Below are 12,323 nucleotides of genomic sequence, written 5' to 3' on the forward strand. Positions count from 1 at the left end.
AAACTTATTTGTACTTTTAATTTCAGGTGAACGTCGACCTGGATCTCGAGATCGTGCAGTCGCTCCAAATCGGGCACGGCGGCTGGACGGACGGCATGTTCGAGTGTCTCGGGACCACTGGCACCGTCGTCGGTATCGACGAGGACCATGATATCGTTGTCACGTATCCCAGCGGCAACCGGTGGACGTTCAACCCCGCTGTTTTAACTAAGGTATAGTCAGATCGGTCGTTGTTGGATGGCATGTTCTAGTGTTTCGGGACCACCGGCACCGTCGTCGGTATCGACGAGGACCATGATATAGTCGTCACGTATCCCAGCGGCAACCGGTGGACGTTCAACCCCGCTGTTTTAACTAAGGTATAGTCAGATTGGTTGTTGTTGGACGGCATGTTCTAGTGTCTCGCGACCACTGGCACCGTAGTCGGTATCGACGAGGACCACGATATCGTCGTCACGTATCCCAGCGGCAACCGGTGGACGTTCAACCCCGCTGTTTTAACCAAGGTATAGTAGGATTGGTCGTTGTTGGATGGCATGTTCTAGTGTTTCGGGACCACCGGCACCGTCGTCGGTATCGACGAGGACCACGATATTGTTGTCACGTATCCCAGCGGCAACCGGTGGACGTTCAACCCCGCTGTTTTAACCAAAGTATCGTCATATTGGTCGTTGTTGGATGGCATGTTCGAGTGTCTCGGAACCACCGGCACCGTCGTCGATATCGGCGATGGTGGAAGGATTTGCTGGCTATGGATGAGGTCTTGGTGGCTCAGATAGCAGAACGCTGGAGTATCGATCCAGAGGCCGTGAGTTCAAGTCTCACCCAAGAGAGTAATATTTCCACTTATTTATTCTAAGCTTAAGCACCGTAGGTGACAAGAGTGTCTGGTGGTTTTACGGCTCTGTACAAAAATGGCAAAGAAGGTTGCGATGTACCAGCGGTAAATTATTCGGTGTCGTTACAGGTATGCAGCGGGAACATGAGTGCGTCAGCATCGGGCAGCGGCACAGCCTCCAGCGGGTTCGCCGTCGGCGACCTTGTGCAAGTGTGCGCCGACCAGGAGCGGGTTAAGGCGCTGCAGCGCGGACACGGCGAGTGGGCCGAAGCTATGGCACCGGTTAGTGAACCAATACAACTGTAACTCACTACAAACATGAACATAAGCACTTTAGCATTTGGTAGTGGCGTGGGATAGGGAGGCTTTGCAGTGAGAGATCTCGTGCAGTTTAGGTAGGTGGTCAAGGCGCTGCAGCGCGGACACGGCGAGTGGGCGGAGGCTATGGCACCGGTTAGTGAACCAATACAACTGTAACCCACTATAACCTCCTGTCGTATCTATAGTACATATTCAGTTCGATGTAATTTAAACCATGTTCAATTGGAACAGAGTCGCTTTTGCTTTGTTTCGTTCAATTTTCAAACAACGCAATATCAACTCTATTTCTTACCGTTTAGGTTAAAATTTCAGTGGCTAATTTTATATGTTTGTATGGCTGGGCCTTAGGAGGATAAACATGGGCAAAGACGTTAATTGGGCAGATGCACTTCGTCAAGGTGCTTCGCCTAAGGAGACTTTTTTGCCCAGAGTACGGCGTCAAACTGGTCACCAAAATACTCATCGAGGTGACACGAAAACAACACTACAACTGGTGTTTGGTGGCTATTGCCAACCTTTTATTTTCTCCGTAGTTCACAATTATTAATGTCTAATTTGGAACCATTTCGTGGTAAACTATGTATTTAATTTACGTTTAATTTTCTCTGTATGTTGTGCACTTGTGTATGTTATAGTTTATCACGAATAAATGCGGTGATTAAATTTGCTGTATCTAATTAGCAAACTTTTTCAATTATTAAACCTTATTTGTTACAGACTCTCGGAAAAATAGGTCGCGTACAGCAGATCTACCACGACAACGATCTCAAAGTGGAAGTGTGCAATACGTCGTGGACTTACAACCCCAACGCTGTCACCAAAGTCTCATCAATCGGTACCATTCCGGAAAACTCTTCAGGTAAGTTTAATTTCGGTACTATTCCGGAAAACTCTTTAGGTAAGTTTAGTTTCGGTACTATTCCGGAAAACTCTTCAGGTAAGTTTAGTTTGATTGTTCTATTGTAGTTATGGCAGGTTTCCTTTCCGCAACTCGACTGTTCTCACTGTTAGAGTTAATTGAAAACCAAATTATGCAGTTTTGCTGGAATTTTATTACGTTACGTTGTTGGTAGTCTTTGAAGACACTTGAGGCCTAACTGAATGTCAAAGCTTATTGTATATTGAAATTTGCAGAGAATCGAGATTTCTAGAGACGCCTATTTTTTTTTACTGAAAATTGAAGATGCGATGTGTTTGTGCTAAATATACCTATATTTTTGATTCAGGCGATGATGTGATTAAATGATTGTGTATAATGCAGGCGAGCGCCTATCGGCGCTCCTGAAGAAGCTATTCGAGACCCACGTGACGGGGGACACGAACGAGGAGCTGGTGAAGGCGGCCACTAACGGCGACGCGGCGCGCTGCGCGGACATCCTGGCGCGCGCCGACGCGCCCGCCGACGTCAACGGCGTGTTCGGCGGACACACCGCGCTGCAGGTAGGGCTGTACCGGGGACGGACGAGGAGCTGGTGAAGGCGGCCACTAACGGCGACGCGGCGCGCTGCGCGGACATCCTGGCGCGCGCCGACGCGCCCGCCGACGTCAACGGCGTGTTCGGCGGACACACCGCGCTGCAGGTAGGGCTGTACCGGGGACGGACGAGGAGCTGGTGAAGGCGGCCACTAACGGCGACGCGGCGCGCTGCGCGGACATCCTGGCGCGCGCCGACGCGCCCGCCGACGTCAACGGCGTGTTCGGCGGACACACCGCGCTGCAGGTAGGGCTGTACCGGGGACGGACGAGGAGCTGGTGAAGGCGGCCACTAACGGCGACGCGGCGCGCTGCGCGGACATCCTGGCGCGCGCCGACGCGCCCGCCGACGTCAACGGCGTGTTCGGCGGACACACCGCGCTGCAGGTAGGGCTGTACCGGGGACGGACGAGGAGCTGGTGAAGGCGGCCACTAACGGGGACGCGGCGCGCTGCGCGGACATCCTGGCGCGCGCCGACGCGCCCGCCGACGTCAACGGCGTGTTCGGCGGACACACCGCGCTGCAGGTAGGGCTGTACCGGGGACGGACGAGGAGCTGGTGAAGGCGGCCACTAACGGGGACGCGGCGCGCTGCGCGGACATCCTGGCGCGCGCCGACGCGCCCGCCGACGTCAACGGCGTGTTCGGCGGACACACCGCGCTGCAGGTAGGGCTGTACCGGGGACGGACGAGGAGCTGGTGAAGGCGGCCACTAACGGCGACGCGGCGCGCTGCGCGGACATCCTGGCGCGCGCCGACGCGCCCGCCGACGTCAACGGCGTGTTCGGCGGACACACCGCGCTGCAGGTAGGGCTGTACCGGGGACGGACGAGGAGCTGGTGAAGGCGGCCACTAACGGCGACGCGGCGCGCTGCGCGGACATCCTGGCGCGCGCCGACGCGCCCGCCGACGTCAACGGCGTGTTCGGCGGACACACCGCGCTGCAGGTAGGGCTGTACCGGGGACGGACGAGGAGCTGGTGAAGGCGGCCACTAACGGGGACGCGGCGCGCTGCGCGGACATCCTGGCGCGCGCCGACGCGCCCGCCGACGTCAACGGCGTGTTCGGCGGACACACCGCGCTGCAGGTAGGGCTGTACCGGGGACGGACGAGGAGCTGGTGAAGGCGGCCACTAACGGGGACGCGGCGCGCTGCGCGGACATCCTGGCGCGCGCCGACGCGCCCGCCGACGTCAACGGCGTGTTCGGCGGACACACCGCGCTGCAGGTAGGGCTGTACCGGGGACGGACGAGGAGCTGGTGAAGGCGGCCACTAACGGGGACGCGGCGCGCTGCGCGGACATCCTGGCGCGCGCCGACGCGCCCGCCGACGTCAACGGCGTGTTCGGCGGACACACCGCGCTGCAGGTAGGGCTGTACCGGGGACGGACGAGGAGCTGGTGAAGGCGGCCACTAACGGGGACGCGGCGCGCTGCGCGGACATCCTGGCGCGCGCCGACGCGCCCGCCGACGTCAACGGCGTGTTCGGCGGACACACCGCGCTGCAGGTAGGGCTGTACCGGGGACGGACGAGGAGCTGGTGAAGGCGGCCACTAACGGGGACGCGGCGCGCTGCGCGGACATCCTGGCGCGCGCCGACGCGCCCGCCGACGTCAACGGCGTGTTCGGCGGACACACCGCGCTGCAGGTAGGGCTGTACCGGGGACGGACGAGGAGCTGGTGAAGGCGGCCACTAACGGGGACGCGGCGCGCTGCGCGGACATCCTGGCGCGCGCCGACGCGCCCGCCGACGTCAACGGCGTGTTCGGCGGACACACCGCGCTGCAGGTAGGGCTGTACCGGGGACGGACGAGGAGCTGGTGAAGGCGGCCACTAACGGGGACGCGGCGCGCTGCGCGGACATCCTGGCGCGCGCCGACGCGCCCGCCGACGTCAACGGCGTGTTCGGCGGACACACCGCGCTGCAGGTAGGGCTGTACCGGGGACGGACGAGGAGCTGGTGAAGGCGGCCACTAACGGGGACGCGGCGCGCTGCGCGGACATCCTGGCGCGCGCCGACGCGCCCGCCGACGTCAACGGCGTGTTCGGCGGACACACCGCGCTGCAGGTAGGGCTGTACCGGGGACGGACGAGGAGCTGGTGAAGGCGGCCACTAACGGGGACGCGGCGCGCTGCGCGGACATCCTGGCGCGCGCCGACGCGCCCGCCGACGTCAACGGCGTGTTCGGCGGACACACCGCGCTGCAGGTAGGGCTGTACCGGGGACGGACGAGGAGCTGGTGAAGGCGGCCACTAACGGGGACGCGGCGCGCTGCGCGGACATCCTGGCGCGCGCCGACGCGCCCGCCGACGTCAACGGCGTGTTCGGCGGACACACCGCGCTGCAGGTAGGGCTGTACCGGGGACGGACGAGGAGCTGGTGAAGGCGGCCACTAACGGGGACGCGGCGCGCTGCGCGGACATCCTGGCGCGCGCCGACGCGCCCGCCGACGTCAACGGCGTGTTTTTTTTTTTTTTTTTTTTTATTTAGAAACAAACAGTCTTATAAACATGTAGGTAAATAAGCTAAACAGCTAGAATTTTTTATAATGTAGACCTATAGTTTCCTATATGCAAAACATATTTTGTAACAAACTTAATACTATGAAATGCTATCTGAGTAGGTATAACAACTGTAAAAAGTAACAAATAATGAGATAGCTTAACCTAACTTTCACACGAATTTAATAAAGTATAGACCTTCTTTTTAAATAACCCTAACGAACTGCCAAATATATCCGCGTTCATACACTTTTCATTATACAACCTGCAAGCGCGTTTAATGTACGATTGCTGTGCATATTTAGTTCGACATATTCCAACACTGAACAGCATTTTGCTCCGACAACCACGTTCTGTTCTGCGAGGCACTCGAAAACCTATATTATGTAGAAGTTCAGGAGCATCCACAAGATTATTAATTATTTTAAATAAGAATACTAAATCATTACAGGAGCGCCTTAATGACAGAGGTTGAAGGTTGTGTCTAGATATTGAGGAGGCGTAATTTTCATAGTTACCCCTTATTCGGAATTCAAGAGCTTTAATAAATATTTTTTGTACCCTTTCTATTCTCTTTTTATGTACATCATAGCAAGGATTCCACACTACCGAAGCGAATTCCAGGCGGCTTCTGACGTAGCTATTATAAAGTATCTTGTAAGTTAACGGTCGACGAAAAGGTTTAGCAATGCGGAGAATAAACCCTAATTGTTTATAAGCCTTATTTAAAATGTTGTCGATATGAGGAATGAATGTTAGTTTAGTGTCAATTAATACACCCAAATCACGAATAATGTTCTGACACGTTAGAGTACTGCCACATAATTTATAATTGTATAATATAGGATTTTTTTTACGTGCAAATGTAATTACGGTGCATTTACTATTATTTAAAAACAAACTACTTCCAGTGCAGTAATCCTCAAATCTATGTAAATCCTCTTGCAGCATAGAACAGTCAGCAGGGGTCTGAATGACTCGGAATATTTTGGTGTCATCGGCATAGAGAAGGGCTTTCGAGTTAGATAAGCACTCTGTGATGTCATTAATGTATAATATAAATAACAGAGGGCCCAGATGGGATCCCTGTGGGACGCCTGACGTGGCTTGTTTAAAAGCTGATGTAAATCCTCCCAATACTACAGCTTGTGTTCTATTTTCTACGTAAGACTTAATCCACCGAAAAAGATCACCGTGTATACCTAAGTTCCATATTTTTAACAAAAGCGTATTATGAGAAATTTTATCGAATGCTTTTGCAAAGTCTGTATATGTGTTCGGCGGACACACCGCGCTGCAGGTAGGGCTGTACCCTGTAGGGCGGGACGGGGAGGCAGAGGCAGTGCAGGGGGCCACCACAGTGGGACCAACAACTACTGATCGAAGCATATAGGGAAAGTGCATTAACACATTCACTGCCAAACAAAAAACGGCGCAGAAACCGGTCGTCTAAGATAGCTGCGTATAAAACAACCCGCAGAGCGGGTTGTCCGGCATCGGAGCAAAGTTCACGAGCGCCCACCAGGTGGTCTCCTGGCAGTGAATGTGTTAACTGTAGGAACCCCCTGTTTATTGACGCGAAGAGTAAATGTCAAGTGCGTCCAATGTAGCCCACAAAATGGCAGAATCTACAATACACAAGACAACGTACAACTGCGTACAACTACGTGAACTGTAGAAGGCAGCACTTGCTGTGGCGTGAAGTATCCGATTCAGGCCACAAGATGGTAGACCCGCCAACACGCACGGCCCCTATACGACCATCGAGGTTGCCATACATAACCGCTCCCGCATAAATTGGGTATGAAAACGCGACTGCTTATTTTAGTTGCGCTTAAAATGAAGACCAGTGCTCGGGTATTTTATTTATGTATGTTAATTTGTGTGACTAATTGAATTTAACTGACATTACCTTCAACCATCAAAGTATACGATCAAAGTATACGAGTAAGGTTACTAACCTAAATTAACCACTTACTTGCATAAACCCAGGTGGAATTCCTAATAAATTATATCAATATTTTCATAATAATACCTACTCTTATCGTCAAGATGTGAGAAGTAGGTACATCGGAGAGAAAGGCCACTTATAATATTAAAATTATAATCCCTTATTATTTTAACTTGTGTGTGCAATTCCATTCATTCATTCATTCATTATTCGTTACATTCTAGTCTCTATATTGCGCGATCTACATGGTTTACAAGGGTAATCAGGATTTTATTGTATTATGTTACTCAACAAGTTCTTCGCTCGTGTCGTTCATATAAAACGCCGGTGACAATGTCCTAAACTCTGTGTTACTTTGTAGCGTTTACGAGATGCTAAGCTGTAAACCGGTAATTTTGTGCAAGTTCTTTATTTTTCCGCTGGTAACTTCGCAACAACAGTTGCGGTAGCGGGCTTGTACTAAAAATTAAGACATTAAATTATCTCCGTACCACAAAGTTGTGTGTTTCTGAAATTATACGTACAGGTTTATTTTTTTTGTTTGATTAGAGCGATTAAATGGAGTTATCCATTTCATATACCACCAGGACTACCAATACTACCATAACTTATTTGAGTAATAAATAAAACGATCGTACTCTTGTTAAAGTTGTTGATCTACCTGATTATAAGCGAAGACTTGCAACGTAAGTGCTTGCTTTTGGTAGGTATATGCAACGTACACAGTACACACAGATAATTTTCTGACGGCACACAGATTTTTATCTGTGCAACTTGCAGTTGTTAATTTCTGTACAGCGGCAGTAGCACGGTCGCATTTTTATCGCTTGTCACCATGCCTGTCACATTCTAATAAGTATGTATAAGTGCGAAAGTGACGGGTATAGTGACAGGCGATACAAATGGAACCATGCTGCGCCCGCAGAAGGGCTAATTTTATGTCAAGGAAATTGAAGGCCCTAATTGTCTCTTCCGTGTCCACTTTAAGCGTTGTTCTAGTTACACGAATATCCAATAACGAAACGAATATACTGTGTGGCCTGTATTCGCTGTTGTGGCAATAAATACATCTTCTTCTTCATCCAGATTTAGAATAACATGGTATAGTTTGTAGCTTTCTAATAGAGCCCGAAGGCTTATCCTATTGTCTATTGTTCAGTAAAACCGCACGTGTTACTTACCTGCAAAAAAGGGTCCTTATTATTCTATTTGGCACCTGAGCGCGGGCTAGTCCAACGCTCAAAAAACCAGTGTAGGTGCGCTCTCCGATAACGCGCTTTTGTTACGCATCTCGATGACACATTTTAGACTGGTTCTGTAGCGTTCAATTCGCCGGCACTCAGTAACCGAAGTACTGACCACACACATCGTAACCAAATATTTATCCATTAGTTCATTTTGAATCTTATTGCAATTTCCATAGGAGTTGTAAATCAATTACCTGGGTAAAGTGAACGAGCGATTTTTTATGCCGGTGGTTGTGGCACGTGGCACGAGCGGTTTTACTTAACAATAGACAATAGGATTAGCCGTCGGCTCTATTAGAAAGCTACAAACTATAACAAAGTCGCATTTTTTTAATATTTTTATCGCTTGTCAGCACGCCTGTCACATTCTAATATGTAAGTATGTAAGAGCCAAAGTAACGGGTATAGTGACAGGCGATAAAAATGGAACCATGCTGCGTCCGCAGAAGAGGTTAATTTTATGTCAAGGAAATAGAAGGCCCTAATTGTCTCTTCCGTGTCCACTTTAAGCGTTCTTCTGGTTACACTGATAACCAGATTTAGAATAACATGGTAATTTTGTTTGCCAGGCGGCAGCTCAAAACGGGCACCTGGAAGTGATTCGCGCTCTAGTAGAAGCGGGCGCGGACGCGGACGCGGAAGACCGCGACGGCGACCGCGCGGCGCACCACGCCGCGTTCGGGGACGAACCCTCGGCTCTCCGGGCCCTCGCCGCTGCCGGAGCTGATTTAAACGCGCGGAACAGGCGGCGGCAGACCCCGCTGCATATAGCAGTCAATAAGGGACATCTGGGCGTCGTCAGGACGTTGTTACAGCTCGCTGTGCATCCGAGCTTGCAGGTTAGTTTTATTTTATTTATTTATTTTATTTATTTTTATTTATTTGGAGATGCAACAGCTATGACATTAACGTAGAAATTTTGGTAGATACAGGAAGCCAATTAAAGGAACTCACAGGTAGTAACATAATATTAAACTAACAGATACTACTTATTACTAAGGTTACGCACTATCGCAACCACATATGTGAACAAAGCCAATACAAATTCTATCTAATAAGGATAATTTGGAAGTAACTAAAATACTATTTAATTAACAAGTAACATAACATAACATAATGAGGACTAAGGTAAAAATGTAAATAATACATAAGTAGGTATTTAAGAAGGCGACCACACGCTCACTCAAATGACTCGAAATATCTCTGCAATAAATATATTAAGATGATTATTTCCCTGATGTTGATTAGAAAAGGTTTGAAATTTGCATGATGTGACACTAATCGTTGAGCGACGATTGTGCACTTAACCAGCGACTTTTTTGTAATAGCTTCCAAAGAAACTGTCTAATCGCTACTTGATAATCTTCGACGGTCAGACAGAGAGAGACTTTAATCACGTCAAATAGCCAAACAGTTTAAATTTTATATATTTAAACATTTCATACCCAAAGTATTCTGATCTTTCTTACTTTTAACCAAAACATCGACAAGATATTTTTCGATTTGCGTCGTTATTTGGTAATCAACATGCATCATAGCGTACGCGCTAATTGGCGCGCGTTCGTTATATACGTGCCCTAGTTGACAAGCAGACGCACGATGACATTCAATCCTGTGATATGTAGATACAGAGGCACAATTACGTATTGATTTTGACAGCTTGCAATTATGCAATAGTACATTATTGTCGAGGTTCGGAAGTAGCTACTTGCAGGCTGAGGATTCGTTTTAAACGGACGACCTTGGGAGTCCGTTTAATTGAATCCGAAGCCAGCAAGTAGCCTTCCAGCCGAGTCATATATAGTGCTTTTCTCAAAAATGGTGCAAGAAATAGAAATATTTTACAGAACTTACAGAAGCAACGTTCTAATTTTCACAGAAAAAAATACAACCATTAAAAAAATTAGCTTGCCGCCTTTAAAAAAAAAAAGAAGTTAATTTTTCTGCTGAAAATACGCCAACCTATTTGAGACACCTAAATAGTCGCGGTACCAACATTAAGCCTGTAACAGACTATCGCACCGCACCGCGACCTTGGAGCGTCGCACCCATAAGTGAGAGCGAGAAAGAGATATCTGTTTCTCGCTCTCACTTATGGGTGCGACGCTTCAAGGTCGCGGTGCGGTGCGATAGTCTGTTATAGGCTTTATAATAATAAGTGCTGATCATCTGTTTGGCTGTTTAAGGGACCTATGCCTTCATTTGATATGGCCATTTGAAGTTTTAAAAAGTTTGGAACTCGTTAAATAATGGAATTTGTATGCGACATTGCAGTCCCGAAATCGAGACTGCAATGTTTTTAACTTTTTAATTTTTTGAATGACCATAAACTACGCACTTCGCGACCTATTTTTTAACCGGCAACGTCGACTTTGCTGTCCATTTTTGAGAAAATATATTTTCTAATTCGTTGTCATACCTACACGGCCCCGTCCACAAAGGATTTTTTAGGATTTGAATAGAATTCGTGAATTTCGTTCGTGTGAACTGGCCTCCATACGCGTCTATCTAATCTATCTATCTAATACCTTTAAACGAGCAACTTTTGTTTATTTATTTATATACTTATATATATTATATACTAGCTTTTGCCCGCGACTTCGTCTGCGTGGAGTTAATTTGGGTAGCTTATTTTTTATCAAATTTTTATCGATTCCCCATACAAACTTCCACCCCACTTTTCACCCCCTTAAAGGGTGATTTCTGTGATACTACCATAGGGTAGGACATAGGTCCTTCCTCGGGACTCAAACTATCTCCATACCAAATTTCAACTAAATCGGTTCAGCGGTTTAAGCGTGAAGACGTAACAGACAGACAGACACACTTTCGCATTTATAATATTAGTATGGATTAACGGCTCTAACGATTTCGATGAAATTTGCTATTTGGGGGTTTTCGGGGGCGAAAAATCGATCTAGCTAGTTCTTATCTCTGGGAGAACGCTAATTTTTGAGTTTATATGAATATGTTTTCCGAGCAAAGTTCGATCTCCCAGGCGGTCTAGCATGAGTTGCGTTCTCGCGAGCGACTCCATACATCTGGCGCGACTTCAAGTATGGACTCGCGCGCGAGAACGCAAGTTGTGCTAGACCGCCTGATATTGTCCGTAATCCGCATAAGAGTCGTTTAACTGCCAACAGTCCTCCAACACTCTCATCCAACTTTTTTCAGTTCCAAAATAAATCTTGCTTCTCAAACACTTTCGCGCGTTTAGTTAATTACCCTTGCTTCGTTAACTTTAAAATGGCCGGAGGTTAAATTGAAGCTAACCTGTACTTTTTGTAGTCTGAAAATTTAAATTATGATTTATTATAAAAAGCACTGGTAGGTACTAATGAGTTTTTCGGAACTTATGTATCATTTGATATTTACCAGTCGCTTTTCGGTCAAGGAAAACATCGTGAGGTATTTAAGGCCTAATTTCGCCTATGGAATAGAATAGAATTTATTCGTAAGCACAAACAAACGAGACAATACATAATATAAAAGAAAACACAAAAAATAAAATTAAAGTGCCACGAAATGGCCTCACCTCAGCATATTGCTGGTGGCTTCCAGCGCTGGTCATCCGATGAGACCACCAAGTGAGAAGAATCACGGAGGGTAACAGACAAGAAGAAAAATACATAAAATAACATGGGTTGCAAGGACAGGTGGCAGTCGCTTTCGTAAATGCCTACGCCAATTCTTGGGATAAGTTGCCAAGTTGTCTCCAGGCTCTGAAGAGCCGTGGCAAAGATCTGTTACAACGCGAGGAAGATGATGTTTACTCTTTATTATAAACCGCCTTCCTAATTTACGCGCGTGCCTTTGCTGCCTACATACGTTCCCGATTTGACAAGCGGGCCGTCCGATGAGTCGATGATGTTCAGTGAAATGTGTTCTTAAGTAAAGGATGGTAAAGGGTCAAAATGACACTTTCGTTTTATATAGTTAATTTGTTATAATTTTCTTGTTTAACACTTACTATTACTACCTACAGGTACTAC

At 48.2% G+C, this 12,323-nt stretch overlaps 1 protein-coding gene across 1 annotated transcript in view; it reads left to right on the forward strand.

The window, feature by feature from the left end:
- LOC134648013 (E3 ubiquitin-protein ligase MIB1) overlaps positions 1-12,323 on the forward strand; it is a 221,570-nt gene that overhangs the window by 3,642 nt on the left and 205,605 nt on the right. Inside the window, exons 6-10 of the mRNA XM_063502447.1 lie at positions 27-212; positions 968-1,120; positions 1,877-2,018; positions 2,421-2,599; positions 8,901-9,170. Of these exons, the coding sequence (XP_063358517.1) occupies positions 27-212; positions 968-1,120; positions 1,877-2,018; positions 2,421-2,599; positions 8,901-9,170 (930 nt within the window). The remainder of the gene's footprint in view (positions 1-26; positions 213-967; positions 1,121-1,876; positions 2,019-2,420; positions 2,600-8,900; positions 9,171-12,323) is intronic.

This window comes from Cydia amplana, chromosome 5 (assembly GCF_948474715.1).
Source record: "Cydia amplana chromosome 5, ilCydAmpl1.1, whole genome shotgun sequence".
NCBI classification, from domain to species: Eukaryota; Metazoa; Arthropoda; class Insecta; order Lepidoptera; family Tortricidae; genus Cydia; species Cydia amplana.